Source organism: Notechis scutatus, chromosome 1, assembly GCF_049901735.1.
Source record: "Notechis scutatus isolate UNSWTSFEM ecotype Mainland chromosome 1, rNotScu1.2, whole genome shotgun sequence".
In the NCBI taxonomy this organism is placed as follows: domain Eukaryota; kingdom Metazoa; phylum Chordata; class Lepidosauria; order Squamata; family Elapidae; genus Notechis; species Notechis scutatus.
The window spans coordinates 62,806,739-62,829,504 of NC_142009.1; the positions used below are offsets into that span (position 1 = coordinate 62,806,739).

A 22,766-nucleotide genomic window follows, 5' to 3' on the forward strand; every position below is an offset into this window, starting at 1 on the left:
ATTTAGGATTATTTTAAGCAGAACTTGATTAGATTCTTTTGTGAAGTTCTGCTTAATAGAAAAAAGGAAACTATGGGCCATCAATAACAATGTGTGTGTAGGATATCCAGAATTAATCCTTGGCATTTTTAGTTTAATAAAGCAAGCAAGCAAACAAACAAACAAAAAAATAGGATCAGATACCAAATGATAGGAAAGTGATCTTTTTGCATTAGATCCCAGAAAGTCTTTATTCATTAAAATAGACACTGTTGCCTGATTGAACAAATCACAGGATCATTAATTTGGATGAGGCCATCATATCCAACCTCTGCTCAGTGCAGGAATTTCAAATTAAACCATCCCAGAAAAGTGGCTGTCTAATTTCTATTTGAACACAGCCAAAAAGGGGCAGCTATCCCCTTTTCTGGATAATTACTTCCACTGTCAAACAGAACTAAATGTTAAGAACTCTTTTTCTAATGTTTTACTTGGATCTGACTTCCTGTCAGATCTCAGCCTTTATTTTGAGTACTGCAGTCTGGAATGAGAGAGGACAGATCCTGATGTTTCTCTATGTGACATCTTTTCAGGCATTTGAAGAGTACAGCCACATCCCACTCCCAAATATCTTTTCTCAAGGCAAACATGCCATCCATCTTTCTTTATAGGGCTTAGTTTCTAGTCCTCCGATCATCTTTGTTAGCCTCCAGTAATCCCGTCCCACTGTTTCTGAATCCTTCTTAAAGTGTGGATATAGTACAAGTGTTATATGACCAAAGAAGAATACAGTTATTATCTAGCCTGTTATGATGAAGCTTACTACATTAGTTCAATAACCATTGTCCTTGGACATAATTTTGTATATCTGTTCTACTCTTCACAGTCTGGATTTGTCTTTATACAAAATCTGAAAGAGAGACAAAATTAAAAATATCTATTTTGCATGCCTAATATGGCAAGAAATTGGTTATGGTAGTTCAATACAAAAGAAGAAGGGGACAACAGAGAAAGAGGTGGCTGGATGGAGTCACTGAGGCAGTCAGCGTGAGCTTAAATGGACTCCGGGGGATGGTAGATGACAGGAAGGCCTGGAGGAACTTTGTCCATGGGGTCGTGATGGATCAGACACGACTTCTCAACTAACAACAACAACCAGTGCAGTACAATAGCCTCTATAACACATTAGTTTCTGAAACATTCAGCTTGCACCAGTGTTGGGATTCAATTTTTTTTACTACCGGTTCTGTGGGCGTGGCTTGGTGGGCGTGGCAGAGGAAGGATACTACAAAATCTCCAGTCAGAGGTGGTATTTGCCAGTTCTCTGAACTACTCAAAATTTCCACTACTGCTTCTCCAGAACTGGTCAGAACCTGCTGAATACCATCTCTGGCTTACATAGTAAAACTAGATATTTAGGATTCTAATTGTTCTCTTGTTTTCATCTGATTTCAATTTTCAATACAGGTAGTCTTAGACTCAACAACAGTTCATTTAGTGACCATTCAAAGTTACAACAGCCCTGAAAAATGTTACTTATGATGATTTTTCACACTTATGATCTTTGTGGTATCCCCATGATAATGTGATCAAAATTTAGATGCTTGGCGATTGACTCATACTTATGACCATTGCTGCAACCATATGACAAGCAAAGTCAATGGGGAAGCCAGATTCACTTAACAACCACCTTACAAACTTATCACTGCGAACTGACTCACTTAACAACTGTGGTAAAATGGGACAAAACTCACTTAACAAATGTTCACTTGACAACATAAATTGTGGTTGTAAATTGAGGACTACCTGTACATCCAATTCTTTTGTTTTGGAGGGTATAGTCTTGGGATTCTTGAAATTATCCTTTCATTCCACAGTCATTTGTTTTGCAAACCATTGATAATTTTCATGAGGTAACTTTTCTCTTTCTTTCTCTACAGCAGTTGCCCTTCCAGGAAATTCTGCTGTCACCCAACACACACCTTCTCTCTGCAGGCCGCTACTTTTCATTCTTTACGTGCTGCTCAGATGATAGCAGTGAATGCTCCTGTTGTCTAAGACATTCCTCCTCCTTTCCTACTTGGTCACCCTCTGCTCCTGTATCTCCCCCTCCTCACTGGCACACCAAAGTGTCCATATGTTACCAAAGACTAACATGCATGACTACGAAAAAAGGGATCCAGCTAAGAACCTAAGGGATTCCTGGAAGAAGTCATACTGTCTAAAAACAAAATATATATAAATAAAGAAGAGACAAAAACAAACAAATGAAAGAAAGAGGGAGGAAGCAATGGAAAGAAGAAATGGAAGCAAAGAATGAAAGGCAATGCTGAGGATGAAAATGATGTTTAAAAGGATCAGTGGAATGGGGGAAGGCATGTTCCTTTAAGAACATTGGACAAGACTTCCTCAGGGAAGTAGGAACTTTTGTTTAAAACAAAAACAAAATATATTAAAGCACAAATTTCTACCAGAACTGTTACCTTCTTGGCTGCAGAACCACAGTTTAGAAGACATTCTAGCATACACAGTGCCATCCTTTGGAATCTCTGTGTTAAGACTTCTCCCTTACCGGTTTTGCCTACAACCTGTCTACTGCAGCGCCACCTCCTCATACTTCTCCCACTCATCTCTGATGACCACAGAACCTTGTCCTCATTTGCATGTACTTCTGAGTCTTCATATGCGTTTTTAAGACTCTCACGTATTTACTCGTCCATCTATAAATTTGCCTTGACCCATCCATTCCCAACTTCAGCTCAGCAAAGCAAAGAGATAGATCTCTTGTGGATTATGGAGATGAATGGAGAAATCTAGGGCAAACATAAGCTGCAGGTTCAGCTGTTGACATCCTTCACCTACCCATCTCTTTTCTCCTTTTTCAGGCTGCTCACTTCTCTCCTTTAGGACTTTTTTTTCCCTACCATCCCAGAGACAGATTGTCAATACAGCACAGAGACTAAAAGAAAAGGCTTCTTGTTTGATGACCAAAGTAAAGAAGCTGAGTAGTGACACTGCAGTCAGTTACTATCAAAGCATGAGTTTCAGAAGCCTTAAGGCAAGGATTTCCTCCACCTTTTATTGTTGTTGTCATTGCTGCTGCTGCTAATTTATCTATTTCCTATTTCCTTTTAGTCATTCAGTCCTTACAGCCCCACTTCCTTTTTAACTGCAAGGGGAGGCACATAGATGCACCCATATAACATCTGAAATTGCAATATTTCCTTGTTGGTTGTAGTACCTATTCTTGGCATATTATTAATCAAGAATGCTGCTACCATGGTGCTTGATTTGCTATTGAAGGATTGGGTAGCTGTATTGCAGCTGCACAGTGAGGGGATAGACAAATGGAAGCAGAAAATAAAACTGTCCCTACATAAAGGAACCAGGATAGGCAGGCTGTTACAGTTTTGAAGAAGAATATACAGATAGTCCCCATTTAGTTGATCACAATTGTGATTGGCAACTTGGTGATTAAGTAAAGTAAAATGAAGTAAAACTAAGCAAAATTGCTTATAAACTGACACCAATTTTGCTTTGCTTTACAGACCTTTGAAGGTAAAAAATGCAGGGATAGGTCACAAAGTTACTTTTGTAACTGCGGACGGTAGCTATATGAGTCACTAAACAAAGACAACCTGTACTTAGATTTCATTCAGTGCAGAAAGACAGAGGTGGGGGAAAAACACTGTTTTCAGGGACACCACTTTACCACTGTGAGAGGAATGTTTTCTCAGGAAAGCCTAACTTGCACTTGGTAGTCCTCAGACTTGGTAGTCTGCAAGATCATTAAAGCCAACTCTAAATCATTATATGAAGAAGAACTGGTCTACCTAGTAGAGAGACATTACTACAGCAATGACATACTCTGCATACATCTTAGTGAGTCCCTAAGACTTCAGGCAGCATAAGCTTTTCCTCCATCCACAGTCTTCCACACCAAGTTGCTACCAGACATGCTGGACTACAGTTCTCATAATCTTCAACTGGCTGAGAATTCTAGCTTTTGCAGTCCAACTTGCTTTGAGAGCATTAGGCTGGGGAAGTTGAGCTAGCCGTTCAAATACATGCTAAATGTTGTTTCAAAACTCCTGTCAATAAAAACATAATAGCCTTTTTGTTTGGAAACAATGACTCCTATATATAATATTACATTTCTAGTAGCCTGAGTATATTGTTAGTCCTATAGTGGGCTGTAAAGATAGAAGAGAGCAAGCAATGTGATGGGGAAATGTCTGGTGATGTTTTTGTAGTTCTGTGTTTTCTGGGTTTACAAATGTACTAATAGGATGAAGGATAATTAATGCTAACCCAGATTCAGATTTGTATAAAATTATCTTAATTTTGATCTGATTACCCACTTCCTTTCTCATAGAAGGCACAGGTGAGTTTATCATTTTCACCAACCCAGAGATAGAAAGTTTTGATTATTCATTGAAAAAGCTACCTATGAAAGAGGTATGTTCTACTTATCTCTTGCTAAAAGGGAAATAGTGGAGAGTAGATTACAAAAGTAGTCTCCCTTAATAATAACCTCCAAAATCCTTTCCATGATTGGTATTGATATTGCCTTCTAAAAGGTAGAAATGGCCTCAGCCTTCCTTCAGTTTTCAGCTTGTTGAAGCCATTGAGATCAAGTACTGAGGATGCTCTCTTTATCAAACAGGTAGACATTAACTTCCACTGACTGTCAGCAGAGTTAGAGAACCAGGAGGCCCAACCTGGCCACTGGAAAACTCATCATAAGTAACATGGTACAGAGATCTCCCCAGCCTCCAACTTCAAAAATTAGCCTAGCCTACCAATCCCATCCCACCATCTCCCCCAAGTTTCCTGCAGGCTTAGAACAATAGTTCATTTTTAATGGAAAAGTTCCACTGAGTCTGTGATCTGACAAAGATGGATTCTCTATATAATGGGATGTTCTCTGTATCCGAGCATTAACTGTGCTGCAAAAATCATTCTCGTTTGGTCTCTAAAAGAGAATGAGCTTCTAAAAGGGAAAATGCAACATAATTCTGGGTGCTGATTCTTATTTTGGGCCACCTGTGCTTTCTCAGCAATGAAGCAGCTCAGTGCAACCTTTACTCACCTTCCTGGGAGTAAGTCCGTTTACTCCCAGGAACGCAGTTATATAGGGCTGCGTGATTAAAGGCCATATTGTCTTTTAGTCGAAGCAAGCTAAAAATAATACCGAGTTGTGAGTTACTTTGAGAATTTAGAGAAGTTTACTGCAAAAGGGGACAGCTGGTGTTTGGAAGATTAGGAGTGAGAGATTGGGGAGGGAAATAAAGAACAAAACGCAGATCCTGAGCTCCTATCTTCCTTCTCTCTGTCCTATTTCTGCAGCAGCTTCCTGATTTAAGTGTCCATCTGTGTGAGAATTGTAATGGACTAATGAAGTGCCTTTTTGCAAAGGAGATACACAAAGTTGTCTCTTGAATGGGGTGAGCTAGCACTGGCTCAGGTATCTATCAATGAAATATCAGCCTTTTAATCATCAAGAAGTCTCAGGGAGCCTCATTTCCCAGTACCCTCCTTGTTTTTATTGCCCTTTTCTTTCTCTGGCATGGAAGGAACAAGTTTCCTTCGTGGGGGTTGGTGTTTCTGGTGTTTTGTCAGAAGCATGAAGGTTAAAACTAAAAGGTTTCAAGTCATTGTCCAGATTGCCAAGACAAGCCATGGAATGAACTGGCACAGTGATGAAGCTACTTCACTTATGCAGGAAAATGCCAACTGTGCATAAAACCCAATATTTGGATCAGAAGGGCTCATATTGAGTCATGCTGGCTAATTCAGCCCAGGAAACTTCTCAGCATTTCAAGGGAGCAAAATGAAAATATTCTCCAAACAGAGAGGTATATATATTTTTGTTGCTGTGCTTGTTTTTGCTAGTGTTTTCACAGAAAGGTGGGGGAAACCTTTCAGAATTGCTTGAAGTAGCGGCTAACAGTCTGACACATTCCTTTTCTAATTAGGGACTGGGTAGCAAAAATGTAGGAGACATTGAGAAGGTAGAAAAGATAGGCAGAAAATGCTAACGCTTTTCTGGTGAAATCCAGACAGCCACTAGATTGCAAAAAAGGACTGGCATTTTTTGCCTTACCTTTCTGCCTATCCTTCATGTCATCTCAGAGTCTTCTGGATTTTTGCAGCCCTAATTTAGAATAGAATGTTGCATGAGAACAGAGCTTTGTCATGGCATAGCAGTATTGTGCAAAGATTTGAGAAGGAAGAATAGATGGTGGTCCCATTGACCAAAAACACCTGAAATACAGTACCTCCTCCTTAAAGGTAATGCCATTAAAATGAGACATCTGCTTTACCTGAAAATTAGTGACACCCATCTTCAGATTTGCAGAGGAAAAACTCTCAGAAAATCTCAAGAAAGCATGGGATGTACCATCTCAGATCTACTGTAATTGAATATTCCAGTGTAGACCTCCAAAAAGCTTAGGAATGAAATTATTTGTAAATAACCTACTTGTTTATTGTTTATAGCTCAATGTTGTCAGATATTGTTAGTGTGTGTGTATGTGTGTGTGTGTGTGTGTATATACACACACACACACACATATACATATGTATACATACTTAAACACACATACATATTGATCTACTGAAGTGGTACAAATTGTCTAGAAGTGTAACTGATATATACTGTATCTAGGCAATGTGTAGATATATATCTTAAAGCCCTCTTAAAGGAAGTCTGCAGTTGAATGTAGTATTATTTAATAACCCTTCACTGTTGTGATACAATTATTCCATAAGACAGTCTTTACTTCCTCAAAGTGAAATGCATCACTGCTTCTCAGCAATGACTGAAGAAAATGATTGTAAATAACAGATCACAAAAATATCATAGAAACCTACTGTGCTGCTGTTTTCAGTGAGGATATATATTGGAGGAGACAAGAATATAACCCAATTAAATAGAGCATATATGATATAGGTTAAGGTATATACATACATTGCATTATAGTGGCATTCCCACAACATGCTAAATTAATTAATCAATTTTATGGGTTTGTACAATAATCCAATCAAAGGTCCCTAGTACATGCCATTTTATGACACATAGACACACACACAAAACTCCCACTTGCCATGTTGCTTGCCTGTCCCAATTAAATGAATACTATCTTATACACATGATAGTAACCCACAATACATGCTCTAAAAAGTCAATTCATGTAGATTCATTAGTTCCCTTTAATGCAGATAGTTAAATCTATCCAGGTATTGAGAATAATTACAAAGTATCATTAAACCTATTCTTTTCATTGTGAGGTTGTCAAGGACGTATTGAAAAGAGGTGAATGGAACATCAGGACTCATGGACAGAAAGGGGAAAAAAGCTTTTATTTAGCTTTTCAGCACTGTGTGCCATTTATTACTCATCCCATTAAATTGTTCAGGTTAGGGAATGTATTCTAATCAGAATCAGACTCCCTAATACTGATGGAAACTAATACAAATATAAAACTAATCAAAAGAACACATGTGATTTGTCTAAATAGTGCTTGTGAGCTGTCCGGGATTATGCTACATCAGATGGACAAGCTCTATAAATCCTTTAAATAAATAAATGTAAGTTGGAAAAGTCATAAGAAATCCTGGTAACATTTCTGAACGTAAGACTGAATCAAATATAAAGCAAAGTGTAGATTATTATTGTAATTCTGTGTATTTTTACTCAGAAATATGTAATTTTAAATTCAGTCAGTATTATTCTAGGTCAATGATGTAGAATTGCAACTTAAAAATATGGCGCTTATGGTGCATAAGTAACAAGGAAAGGGAATATTTAAAAATTTACAGATGCCATTATTCCTGAGATGGTCCAAATGAGAGGACTACTTTCCAGTCTTAATGCCTTGTGCTATATAACACTGTAAGTGATGATACCTCTAGTGTAAACAGTCTGATCATGCTGTAAAAGAGCTGGAGTGACAATGCACCTTATATACAAGCAAAAAGTTTTGACCCAAGACTGGAATTACTGCACTGATGTTGACCAATATCTGACAAATAGAATGTCTATCCCCCAGCCTTTTCCAGTCTGGTTCCTTTGACTCTTCTGTCAATGACTTCTGGGAGTTTTAGTCCTAATATATATGGAGCATAATAGGTTAGAGAAGCTGGCATTTATAAGAGAATTGTTAAAAACTAGCCTGCCATTGCTTAAGCTTCCTAATGAAATTATTTAACTTATTGAGATGATGAAAATGAAGAGGAGGAGGATCATCATCATAAAAGAAAGAAGACATTAAAATATTCTTATGGAATTGGCTTTTGCTTCTGCCAACATTTCTCTTCTTTGCCAAGCTCTGGTTTTAAGCAGCTGGATTCTTCTTATCTTTGAAGCCCTCTGCCCAGACTGCTTCTCAGCTCCCAAATGCCCAGCACAGGCTTCAGCTAAGGTCAGGACTCACATTCTCCATGCAGGAGTTGCCAATCTTTGAAGTGCTGTCTTAATTTTCTGTGTTTTTCATTTGCCCTGATTGACCTTGGATGATGCTTAATAAATGAACAAGACATTTACTGAGAAAGATTGCCCACAGTGCCTTGAAAAATTGCATTTTAATGAGGACCAATTTATATTCCATAGTAATAAACTGCAGTCTAGAGACAGTGGTTATCACTGGACTGTCAGCATTAGGCTGCTTGGCATCCTTAGAGGAAGGCAAGCATGTTTGAGTAGTCCTCAGCTTTACATTAAGCAGAGAACTGCACCAAATCAAGAGTTTTCAAATGACCACAGCTGGATCATGAGAGGCTATGTAACTAGATAGTAGCCTTTTCCCTGATTCACTCTAATCTGGGCTACAACAGGGGGTGTCAAACTCATGTTGACATAGTGCTACTATTTTTCCCTTCGCCAAACCAGGTGTGGGCATGGCCAGCATACATGATGCATCCAGCCAATGGACCATGAGTTTGACAGCCCTGGGCTACAACAACAGCAAAATGAAATGGAAATTAAACAGTAACGATCAGGGCTGAAAGATTCTTGATCTCAGCATCTTCTGAATCTCTTACAAAAGAACAATTTTCCCCAGGCAGAAAGGCAGAAGAACAATCAGATAAACAATAAGGCAAGACAAGATTCCAAATTTTTGCTAGATGATTTGATGAGCTTATTGAAAAGAGCTTATTACTATATTATTACTAGAACCTTCATTTTAGTCAACCATCATCTCTTTTTGCTTTTTTGTTGGGTTGCCACTGATTAGGCCCAAGCATTAACAATCTCATTCTGCACTGTTCAGATGCCATATTCAAGTGAAGCCAGTTGTTTCATCCTGTTCTTTGTAAGCTCTGGTTGCAGTTTATTTATGCCTATAACCTGGTAAATGTGCAAGTCTGTAAAACTTTCAGGCATAAGCATCCCAGTTTAAATTTTTACATAACCACTGTGTTATTTTCCCCATGATCCATACTGAAATAAGAAATGCAAATAAGATGTACCATAGTAGAACATCTTGTTGCCTTCTTTCCATATCTGTTAGTGGCCTTTGTTAGTCCAATCATTTGTTTTCCTATTTATTAGATAACCTCTTTCTACATTTCAGCCAACAGAATATAAACAGAGTTTTTCTGCCCCTCAATCCTGTATTATATGCCAGTGAATTAAATTGTACCATAAACATAAATTTGCATAGGTTCATACAGTTTAGGAAAACTGTCTTAAGCATTGTCTTGTGGATTGACCTTTTATGATGCAGAGCATTAGAAGGAATAACCTTTGACTCTTTTAATGTCATTCTCTAAAATAACAATGCAAGAAAAATGAATGTTTTTCAAGAGACTTACTGTTTGTGAGTTTAGACACTGAAATTGGGCAGATTGAGGTAACTCGCTTTAGCAAGAGAATTGGGAATATTACCCATTCTTTATCCTATGTTTGGAAAATTTGCCATTGATTCCCTTAGAATCAGAATTGGTCTAGAATTTCCATATATCTATTTGTATAGTAAATCATGCAGGGTTTATTTCTTACAAACAAAGAGACCCAATAAAAACTTGAGAATACATGAACAATTTCACTTTTTTCAGGAAATGTTTCTCCCTAGTCACTGAATTGAGTTACTTTAGCTTGTCACACAGCTTTAATAACACAGTTGAAAGGACTGCGGTTATAGCTAGAAGCTGAACTTGTCTACTAGAAGAATTCCCACTGTTTTAAACATGTTCTTGTTGCTCACAAACATGGATGGTGTGCTTTCATTTGCTGAGAACTTTAGTTGAACTTTAGTTATTAAAATTGTAGCAAACCTGGATGCTGTCTCATAAGTCTAGGCAGTACCCCAAAATATAATGGGAAAAATCTCAAAAATCAATACATTAATATTAATATTTTTATGCCCATGCCTACAAAATAGCTTATTTCAAGTATCTGATATGTTGAATGTTGACCAGGAGAACAGAGATTCTCATTTATTATTTTAAGTCAGAGAAGAACTTCTGACAGACATCTGACACTCCATTGATTAACATAGCCAAAAGTTAGGAGCTAGGTAATTTCGTATATCGAGCCAAGCAATTATTAATGCTAGACTAACATTAGTTAATGACAGAAAGATTCAGAGTTCCATGGAGAAAGGTTTTTCTTGGACCAGAGGGGCGTGCTGCCTGTATCCTGCACATGGGGCTTTGCTTGTTTGCATGGCCTAGTTGCTGGCATGCTGCAGCCTGCTGCTGGTCCACGGACCAGGGGGTGAAGACCCCTAAATTAGAGGGTGCATAATGTTTAGTTTAGTCACAAGATCCCTGGTTGCCTAAGAGTTGACAACTCTTAGAATTGTATCAGTCAAATAATATTTGGTCTATAATGTTGAGACTTAGACTGTAATTAGACTGTAATGTATCATTTTAAAATTTCAAGCCTCCTTCAAGTGGAACTTGACTCATGAATATATCTGTGTAGTTTTCTTACAGTAGCAGTACAGAAGTGGTTTCCCACTGCTTTATCTAGGATGCTCTTTCAATGTTCACTCACGCCTAGAAATTTTCTGATTGCTCTTCACCCAAACACTAAACAAATTCAACCTCTTAGTTTCTGCAGATCAGTCAACGTTGACTAGGTGATGCCAACTACTATTAATCCATCAAATATTAGTCAAAAGTGCAGGGAATGTTTTCCTTTTAAAAATCCATCCTGGGGGAACAAAAAGAGGTAAAGGTTTTTTGGGGGGGGGTTGGTTATTTGCAGCGTGTGCCAGGAACCCTTGCATAAGCTAATTTTTGTGCAGACTGTATTGTGTGCCGCACACATGTCAACATGGTGGCTTTCATTCTTGTGCCCCTTCCATTGTATCAGGTTTTCATAAGTCAGGGTTTACCTTACTCGGTGACTAGCTGTAGCATAAATGGCTTTCCTAGCCCCATGGGGCTTAAGCAGCAGAAATCATGTAGCTGTAATTCATCTTGGCGGAAGTGATTTTCTCCAATTTTCAAATGTAAAATTATGCAGAAAATTTCACTGAGTTTATATATAGCTGCTTCCCTTTTTTAAATATGATCTTTTGAATTTATAGTTGTTCAGAGTACTTGCTTTTGTGCATTTTATGTATGGGGCTTGTTTAGTATAAGCCAGTTGCCTTATGTTCATTTTGTATAAGCCTTGTGTGTTCAAAAATGTCCTCAAAGTTATAACATGGGTGCTTCACTTTGGTGAATCCAGTTGCTGCTTTTTTAGTTCTTTATTTATCTCATTTGGGTGCCTAGATGGCTCAAATCTCATTTAAGTCCTTTGTGCAAATGTTTCTGGAGGCATTTAACAATTTTGCTGTTGAGAAATTTTGGGAAAGCCAGTCAATGGAACATGCTATAAATTAGATAAACCATATGATATTAGGTATGATGTGTGTTTCCTTAAGCTCCATGTTTTAAAACACATGTTTTAAAAGATTTAATATGGCTCTTCATAACTGAGTAAATAGAGAAGACCTGTAAATAAAAGGCTCCATTGCCCCCTGCTGGTTGGATGGAGAACTGGTAAAACAGATGTAACCTAGAAGTTTGTCTTCAAAAGGAGTTTTTTTAAAAATAACTATTTTAGGTACAAATTCAGAAAGTAGAGGGCGTAACAGACAAATGGCATCAAGTTGAGAGTGGCTTGTCTAAAACCATTTGAGAAAGAGCTGCAGTGGAAAACCAACAAGCCAACAAAGCTTTGATCACATTGCATGCTTTGTTAGCTCAAAATCAGTCCCTTCTTAATTCCCCTTAATTAAGAAATAAATGACCTTTGATGTATTCTTGCAGGTAATTTCAATCTAACTTACTTTAGATAATGGGTGTTGTTTGTAATGGTGAGGAAAAATTGCTTTTACAGGACAGGAAGCTCTGAATAACAGTTGTGAGGTCTCTTCATCAATACACCCAAATTATTCAACTTCCATCATTCCTTGTTTTCTTTTTCCAATCAAAAAAAAAAAAAAATCAGTGAAACAAAAGTATTGCAATATTTTTTTTTCAAATCTGATAATTTATTTGTGAGATAATGTAAACTAGTGATTGGACAGAAAGGGAATCCTACTTGCTTGGGAGGAGACCTCTACAAAAATGTCAATAGTTTAATATTAACATTATAGGTATATTGAATTATAAAATAGCTTCCACTAAATGCCCTCAGATGAAAATATATTGGGAGGTGTTGGGCTAAATTATGATGTGTACCAGTGATAGCCTGCATACATAGAAGCACTTGAAATTCATGTTTGCCATTCTTATACAATCAGATTCTCAAGCTAATTTTCAGTTTTCAATTTGTGGTATACTACTATTATTATTACCTTTATTGTCAGAGTACAACATGTGTACAATGAGATTGGCTGAGCCTCCCTTCGTGCCCCCCCCAACACAATTCACAGTGAGGACAGAAATCCCTAACCCAGATTCAATCTTATTACACTGTGGGACCTTGTTGCACAATGCGCCGGCCCTGCAAGTCTATCATACTATGTTAACATGAAGTTATTTTCCATTCAGGAGTCTGACAGCCCACGGATAGAAACTGTTCTTCAGCCTGTTGGAGCGGCTGGCTATGCTTCTATATCTCCTACCCAATGGTAGGAGAGTGAAGAAGTGCTGATCGGGATGTGATCATCCCTGAGAATTTTCCTTATTCTTCTAAGGCAGTGAGCCCTAGCAATGCCATCTAGTGGTATCAGGGAACAGCCCACGATGTTTTGTCCTGTGCTCATCACTCTCTGTAATGTCTTTCTATCCACGGAGGGTGGTGAGCACAGCACAAAACATTGTGGGCTGTTCCCTGATACCACTAGATGACCTCGCTAGGACTCGCTGCCTTAGGTCTCGCTGCCACACCTTGTGTCTAGGTACAATATAAGTTGTATAAGATGGGAGCTCATTTTTGAAGTAGGAAAAAAAATTACTAACAGGACTATTAGCAATCTGGTAAGATAAAGTTGAAACATATGTGACTTCTTATGTAATTTATAAAATTCAGATATATCTTTTTAAAGTCCATAGTGGGAATTGGAAAGCCAAACAATTGAATGTTCGTGTACTGATAAAGAAATGTCAGTGCCTACACTATTTTTATTAGTAAAAATTACCTAGTCCACCTTGCATTTTCTGTTCTCTATCAGTCACCACCCAATTGTAATCTTTAAAAAAAAAAAAGCCTGATACTTGCATCATTGCATTTCCAAACCTCCTTTGGCTGAACAGGTTAGGATGGAATAACATGAGTATCTGCTAACTAACCTTTCAAGAGGCAAGTGGAATACAACTGATATTGTCTCTTTCCTATTTTCCACAAATTAATTGCCTGGAGCAAAGAAGAAAATGAGGGGGGGGGAGTAGCCCTCCTGTTCAATGCATCACTTCCATAGTCTTCAAACCTTCTCAATATAACTTATATTTTAAACAGAATAGCACTGAGGCGGGGTAATAATAGAATCATTGTTCTGTAACATGCTGTGTTTGGATTTCTACCTTGCCACAAGCTGTTTATAGTTGAGCTAAGTAATCCATGTGCAAAAAAATGTTAATAACATCTAAAAATTGCCTTCTTTGAAAGAAATTTGTGTTACAAAATTGCACAAGATTAAAATTGCATCATTAAAAAATTGCTGTACAGTTAAGAAGAGGATGATGGAACCTGCCTTCAACCCAGATTTCATATGCTTGCATTTACATTTTATAATTGTTATTTCCTAATGCAAGATAAAGTAGTTGGTTGCTACAATGTGAAAAATAGAAGTGTTATACATTCTGGTCTTCAAAGATAAATAATTAAGATCAGATAATTAGCAGGTTACTAGAACTGGTTTGCTGTTTTGGTTCAGAGGGACCTGAAAGCCAGAGCCCGTGAGTTGCTACAAAAAGATTGTGGGTGAACAGAAAGAGCAAGATAGTGCCTGATGCTCTTCTCACTAAGATCATGAGAATAAATTGGACAAGTCTAGCTCCATTATCTGCCTGTAGTTTCATCTTTGTTTTGTGTACCTTCTTTGCTTCTCATGAAGCTTATCATCACATTGACATCATCATCATCATGCAGAGGTAGAAAGTATCTAATAATAATTAAAATAATAAAAGCACACAATATGAAGGGACTAAAAGAATGTTTGAAACAAGGTGAGATGTTTTATAAGCTTCCCCATCATACATACTCTGACCATTGTTGTGTTCCCTGAAAATATCAACACGGACTATTTTATTCCAATAAAGCTGCAGTATTTGAAAGTTCATGTGTGTTTCTGCTGCTTCTCTCAACAAGTTAAAATTTAATATAGCAAACTACAAGAACCAATTACAAGGAGCAAGATGACAAAGGAAAGCTAAATGTATAACCAATGTTATAAGGAACTTTTAAGGATAGCCACCAGAGTCTCATATCAATTGTTTCTCCTCTCCCCCACCCCAAACTTCCAAATACATGTGCAATGTTTTGTTCATAACCCACCACTGTATTCTAAGAATTGGTAACATCTTCTTTCTCTTTATTGACCTGAAAGCCATTTCTATGAATGATAACCAGTTTAAGACCTCACCTGGATGCTCCATTACACTGCTCCTTGTTTTCACCCATCCAGGTATGCATTGTGTTCTTCTAGAATTCAGGCAGAATGAAAGCAAGACCATCTCCATATATGCAGGCTGCAAGAAACAGCTATATCATTATTGTGTCAGCCCTTGATGAACAATGTCTATAAAGTTCAATAAGACATATTCAGATAGTAATCAGGTTGTTTTATCAAGTTAGAGTAACACAATGATTTTTTTTTACCATAGTGTTGTCACTATAATTTAGCCACTCCTGTACTGATGGTTTCTAAAATTGTCCAGAGTCTACTGGAGTGGGCAGCTATAACAAACTTAAATACTATCTTTGCCAGCATATTGCCTGAAAATTATGGGAGTAATCTGGAGAGCACATGGTTAGGGAAGATGCTCTAATTTATTCCTTTCTTTTTAATAAACACAGTGATCTCTTATCCATAATTTATCCTGACAGGCAGCTTACTTATTTGTGGCCTTTCTAATGGAAAATATATTTAAAGAAGCAAGAGATAACAACAAAAATAAAGCAATAGGTTCCCAAGTTACCATATTTCGATAATCCTAAAATACAGTGAAAAATATTTTAAATAATGATAGCAAGCTCATCTTCCTGAGGATGGAATCTTACTGGTTATAAAGTTTGGCAGGCTTTGGGAAAATCAAGAGCTTACTGAACTTGTGAATGAAGACAGGACATGTTCAACAGACCACAAAATATTGACAGGTAAGACCTAGAGCCAAGTTGAGGAAATGTTTACAGCAGGGGTGTCCAACCTTGGCAACTTTAAGACTTGTGGACTTCAACTCCCAGAATTCTGAATTACGCCATCTTCGGTCTGATTTAAGCATGGTATATAAAATCATACATTGCAATGTCCTACCTGTCAATGAATACTTCAGCTTCAACCATAACAACACAAGAGCACACAATAGATAAAAACTCAAAGTTAACCGCACCAAACTTGATTGCAGGAAATACGACTTCAGCAATAGAGTGGTCAATGTCTGGAATACTCTACCCGACTCTGTAGTTTCTTCCCCAAACCCCAAAAACTTTAACCTTAGACTGTCTACTATTGACCTCACCCCTTTCCTAAGAGGTCTGTAGTGCATAAGCGCACCAACGTGCCTACCGTCCCTGTCCTATTGTTTCTCTTATTCTTCTTTTATTTTTCTTATATGTACCCATTTCATGTATTCACAACTATGTATACACTTATACTTATTATCTTGTAAACAATTGGCAAATCAAATAAATAAATAAATAAAATAAAACCATCTCTCTCACACATACACACACACACACACACACACACACAAAGAGAGAGATGAGGCATCAATCTGAACATGAAACCACCCTATATTTCAAATACTCTGACCCTTTTGCTTTATAAGCCCAAGAGAGGAAAACCAAGTGACTGGGACAGGGAAAAGATTTATGAGCTGTGAGATAGCATCAAGTTTTGAAGAATCAGAATAAACTAAAAAAAAAAAAAGGACAGAAAAAAATAAATGAATAGCCTGTGCTTTCAGCTTTTTATAAGGAAAAAGATATGACTAGGGCTTGTCTTTGATTTTGCCACCCTCATTCCACATTTATTTTTCAAGGTCATAAAAGCATAAAACAACGTAGTGGTTTGGCCAGCACCCTGTCCTCTCAGGGGCCAACTGGATGCTTCTTGCAAGAAGAACAGCACCCTCCCATTTGTGTTACCCAGCAATTGATGCTAGGAGCCACTCTGCCACTGACACTGGTGATAATACAGCCATTAGGACTGGTAGCTAGTGATAACCTTATCATCCACAAATGTATGTAATCCCTGCATTTGTCACATCTTGACACTGTCCTTTCCTGGAGCAACAACTTGCAGTGCACAAAATTCTGTGCCTCATTCCCTCACTCCATGCTGTAATAATACCTGAAAGCTACCCACAGTGGGAAGGAATTTCAACATCTCACATTCACTTGTAACACTCGATTTCTTTGTGTTATCGGATCCAATAAACTGTCACTTTTGTACCCCACACACACACATGTACACTTTTTCCAGAGTAATAACAAATATGTTAACCTGCTCAAGGGTGAGACTCAAATTTCTTAACAACCGGTTCTGTGGGTGTGGCCAAATTTGTGGGTGTGGCTTGGTGGTCATGTGACTGGGTGGGTGTGGCTTGTATGTAAATATTAGAAATATTGATGTAAATATTGATTTTTTTTAATAAAAAAAGCAGCTTTTACCCAAAAGTAGGCAAAGCAGGCAGGCAGAATGAGTTCCTCACAGAATTACAGATTCACTTAGAGATCTATCTTTCTGCAATCGGCTACCTGAATCTGTCACATAAAATTTGCTTGCAAGCAAACTCACAAAATTAACTCACAACACACCATATATGTAAATATTGGTTTTTTTATAAAACAAAGAGCAACTTTTACCCAAAAGCAGGCAAAGCAGGCAGGCAGATTGAGTTGCTCACAGAATCACTTAGAGATCTATCTATCTGCAATCGGCTACCTGAGTCTGCACTGAAAAGTAGAAGCTTCAGTCCTAAGGAAGGTTTGCCTCTGCTTTTAGATGGATTTCCTGCTTTCTAGCTAATCTAAATCTCCCGGCAGAGCAGAACAGCTGATGGTTGGGGGGGGGGAAATTAGGAAAAATAGCAACTTACCAAACCAAGCAAGTTGGATGGCTTGCATGCCAGGAAAGGAGTGAGTGGGCGGGAAGGGGCAGGGCCAGCCAGTGGAGTGATTTGCCGGTTCTCCGAATTGCAGACAATCATAACACATGTGTGTATAGTGTTTGCAAGAAATCATCAGCTGTGCCGCCTGGACAGCTGACAGCAGCGTTTGAAAATCCTCTTGATTTCTGCTTTTTCAACCTCAGCTGTACCATGTAAAGCAGCTGAGGGGGGGAAAGCAGGGAATAAATGACAGCCTAGAGCCCAGGCATGAGGGTGGGCCAAATACCGAACCGGTTTAGTGTCAGCTGCTCTTTGCAGCTAGCAGTTCTATAGAACCGGGCTGAACCGGTAGCATCCCACTCCTGAACCTGCTCATGAATAGTGCAAAAATTGTACTAAAGTATCCAGGAGAACAAAGTCCAAACTTCCCTTTGTTCCTTCTCCTGAAAAAGAAACCTCTGAAGGGAAACCCAAAGGTGCTTTTCAGGAGGCAACTGGACTTCCTTGTTTTTTATTTTGAAGACGTTTCACTTCTCATCCAAGAAGCTTCTTCAGCTCTGACATGATAGCCTGTCAGAGCTGAAGAAGCTTCTTGCATGAGAAATGAAACATCTTCAAAAGAAAAAACAAGGAAGCCCAGTTACCTCCTGAAAAAGCATCTTTGGGACAATCAGGACCCTGATGACTGAGAATCTCTACAGACTCTGAAGGGAAATAATATACAGTTAGTATACAAACCCTAGAATCCTTATATATTTATTAGCGATCTATCATGTGGCTAGAGACTATTGGGACACGATTCCTGCACTTTACCCTTCCCTGCCTCGCTTCAGATGGATCTGCCCTTGCCACTATAATTTTCAACAATGGCGACCACATTGCCTGATGTTAAGTCTTGGTGGGTAATAAAATGATAATTGACTTTAAATAGAACCAGTGAAAATGAATTAAGTTTAATTAAGACTCACTTCAGATCACTTTGTTGAATGGAAAATATTTCTGAAATCTGGAACTAGATCTGGTATCATCCAAGAATCTCCCTCTCAGCTCTCCATTAGTGCCCTGTGTTCATTTTCCCAGCATATCCAGTCAAATTTCCTTTAATAAAGCCACTTCTGACAAAATGTGACTTATTTAAGGTAGCCATCAGTGAGCATCAGGTGTTGATAGGGCACCTCAGAGAGTCATCTGTCATCCCATAAAGGAGGAGAACTAAGTGGTATAGTTTATATACATGGTGAAAGGTGACCATAAGCCTAATGAGGCATGAAATGGGAAATGCTGCTTTAGAGTTTGTCTGACAAATTTTGATCAAGAATCCTGACTCTCCACAGGGATGGCAGGAACAGCCATGGCTCTGGAGTGCATAAAGGGAGAAAGGAGGGGGGAGCCTCATTCCTCATTTCAGCAGCCCTCAGCTCAATAATTGAAAATTAGGACATGTGAATACAAGCCTTAAATTCCATTAGTGTTTCAGTAGGTAGATTCATAAGAAAAAAATCAGAGTATGAAAATGTATTTGGAGAAGTAAATCTCCCAGAATCTGTAAGATAAGGTAGCTTTAATGTGATGCTGATAAAGATGAACCTACAAAGGAAGGCCTCTCCCACTGACTCACCTCACCCACCTGGCCTTCCCCACCCAAGTAGGACTATAAAGCATGATGGTGCAGTGGTTAGAACGCAGTATTGCAGGCTAATTCTGCTGATTGCTAGGAGTTTGATCCTGAACGGCTCAAGGTAGACTCAGACTTCCATCCTTCTGAGGTGGGTAAAATGAGGACCCAGATTGTTGGGGGCAATAGGCTGATTCTGTAAACTTCTTAGAGGGGGCTTTAAAGCACTGTGAAGTAGTATATAAGTCTACATGCTGTAGCTACAGAACAGAGTAACTTCTCTAGTAATGTCTGCTATCACCTCTCCTGTCACCCCAACCAACTTGAACTTTTCCTTTCCATTAATTAAAAGGAGAAAGAAAGAAAGAAATACAAATGCAGTTTAAGCCCCAGCAGCTGATAAATTAGTTTGCAATGCCTTTAGCCATCAGAGATGTGTTTCTAGATTACAATTCTTCAAGGTACAAATTGGTACAAAAATTTCTATTTCAAATAGTAAAGTATTTGCTTTATTAGAAAACACACAACAATCAAGAGAAACATGGATGGGCCACAGAGAAAAAAGAATTGGATTCAAAGAGTAAATACAAACCAAAAATCAATAGGCAAGCTCCTTCCAAATGGAGGCCGAACCTAATGGAAAAATGGTTGTGGAAGGAATCATCCTCAGACACTGGTTTTAGCATATCCAATATTTTTGAAAAAAGAAAAATAAGTAATACACTTAGTCTTCACTTAAGCTTGATTGTGACTAATTATTTCTTTCAGAAAGTCTTCATTCCATCTTGGAGCAAGCATTTTTTTCTCTCCATAGAACCAATTTATTTTTTCTAAGAGACGGCTTAGATAAAAGTATGCAGAAAAACTCCCTGGCTACGTATTCTCTAAAGGGAGGTTGTTCATAAGGAAGGTAGCCAATTGTGCCTCCTGAGTTTCCCTAGAGGCAAAGCTACTAGACCACAATGGCTTGTAAGTATCTTCTGACCTTCTGAGGACTTACCTGGATAGACATGTCCATTTCAATGCACACCCGCTCCTTTCCAATCTTGTAAAAGATTGGAAATGTGGCACATAATATAATGACTTAAGAGAAAAAAAGGAATTATAAAATGAAAATGCCTAAAACTTGGGGTAAAGCCAACAAAATGGGTGTACAAAGGACTGGAGAGACAATAACAATAATAACAAACTTCAACTAATTGCCTTGAGAAGCTCAATAAAAGAAAGTATCTCTGTGAGAAACACCATCCCCTGATATGGCATTTACTCAAAGCCCTAGCATCAAACTGAAAAAAGAAAAAAACCAAAAAGATAAAATCAGCCACAATCTCATGAGTTGAAATCTAGGTTAGCCAAATACCAAGAGATGGTACTAGCTATTACTCATACTACTCTGCTTTCAGTGGTGTTCTTTCTGTACAATGGCTTTAGTCACAATATCACAAATCTGTGCAGGGAACAAGCAATGATTCCAGATACCAGATGAGTGTCTGGAAAGCAGAATGTATCTAAAAGAAAGGCAAATTTAGCCATCTCTGGATTAGATAATTCTGGAATATTAAACCAGGTAGATGTACATAGCACTGGAGAAAGCAATTATGTTGGCAAGAATTAGTAGTAAAAGGAAACCAAGCCATCAAAGAACACAGTGGTTGGACATCTTCAAAGCTGACACCAGCCAGAGCATCAAACAATTCAAAGAAATAGTGCAAGATGAGAAGATGTGGCAAGATCTGGACCATAGAATCACCAAGAGTCAGACACGACTGAATGCATAACATCATCATCATCATTGTCATCTGTACATAAATAAAACAGACACCAGACTAAAACAGAAACTTTGATGTACTTTGTACTTTGACGTCTAAACTTGCTTACATAGAGATATAGAAAAAGATAGCAGAATGTCTCTATGACCAATATAACTACTTTTGTACTCCAAACGCAAAATATTATTTCCCAGTGGAAGGATCAAAGCCAACTTTCTTCCAGATGCTTACACAAGCCTTTCGATGTACTGTACAAAACCACCGAGTTAAGGAGTAATTCAAGACATTTTCCATCTTTATAAAAATAACTTCCTGAGGGATTACTCTTATACTGCAAGAGTCCAGAATGAAATCTAAATCAAAAGTAGAATTTAACATGCAGATTTACACTGCTGAGATGATAAGAAAGTAGTCAAGAAGCAAGCACTCAAGAGGCAACATGCAGATGTTTAAATAATAAATGTTGGTTTAGAGGAAGCTACTGGGCAGCAACATCTTAAGAAAAATTGCCTTGTGTCTTCCCATAAGCAGATGGTTGGCCACTGTGGGATAGAAGATGTTGGACAAAATATGCCTTTGGTTTGATCCAAATGGATTCCTCTTATGAATATACAAAATATCCTTTGGTTATTGGAAAAGCTATTCTCAGTAAAGGATAATAAACACTGCTTTCTGGGTCAAGGAATGCAATTTGGGATGGCTATTTTCTCATCAATGCATTAATTTCCAGCAGTGTTTTTATCTCTAATTTAAGCGTATCTTTTTTGCATGCACTATAACAAGACAGGCCAGCACCTTCACCAGAGAATCTTAACAAGCAGATCCTTTTTGTGCTGGACATTCTACAGCTATGTTGAGCTGCTTCTTCTGGAGCCCAATGTTAGAAGTGCCTTGTTTCCAATCAACTTTGGCAGGTAGATGCAGCCCGTTGCTCCCATCAGCAACTTCAAAAAAAAAGGTCTCTGCCAGAAGAGACTTCTTTAGCTATCCATACGAAGATCGATTAGGCCACAATAGTTCACAACAGCCTCCAAGTGTTTCTTCATTTCTTAGACAGATGTCAATTGCCATCGCAGCAAGAATTCTGCATAACTCAAGCAATCACTGACATTTCCCAAAGAAGACACCTGGCATTTTTCACACAGGAACTATTAATATTTATGCTACATCTGTGGCTCAGTGCATGACCTTGGCAAATGCAATAGCAAGGGAAGAAAAGGAAAGAGATTCTGGTGATAAATATGCACCTGTGTAACTCGATATTGTTTGGAGTACCACACATACTTAGATATCGTTTTGGTGTCTGCTGTAGAGAGGTTACACTGGTATCACTGTTTCAAGCTTGAAATATGGACAGAGCATCAATAAGTGAGAATGACCTTCAAATCACAACTCGCAATCCTATACTTTCCAATGGGCTTTGCTTGTAAGCAGTTATGCATGGGATGAACAGATCATTGTACTGGCTTCCCTGATTTATGGAAAAACTACAAGCGTAATGCTTATAAAATATTCCAAGCCCTTATAATAAATGATATAAACATATTAGTCATCTAAGTCTCCTAAAGTCAGAGTCAGCTTCGTGGTGTTTTCTGGAGAATTTTCAGTTGGACAGGATAGAAGAACTGCCCATGAAGGTTAAGCCATTCACAGGTTGTTTAACAGCTAGCCAAGGGGGGATG

General features: G+C 38.2%; 1 protein-coding gene across 2 annotated transcripts in view; it reads left to right on the forward strand.

The window, feature by feature from the left end:
* Positions 1-14,706, forward strand: part of MDGA1 (MAM domain containing glycosylphosphatidylinositol anchor 1) — a 345,745-nt gene extending 331,039 nt beyond the window's left edge. Inside the window, exon 17 of one of the 2 annotated variants that reach the window (XM_087965585.1) lies at positions 1,923-14,706. In XM_087965585.1, the coding sequence (XP_087821711.1) occupies positions 1,923-2,011 (89 nt within the window). In that variant the 3' untranslated portion in view covers positions 2,012-14,706. Of the gene's footprint in view, positions 1-1,919 lie in introns of both variants that reach the window. The other variant, XM_087965576.1, reaches the window with a different exon arrangement.
* Positions 14,707-22,766: the final 8,060 nt, after the last annotated feature.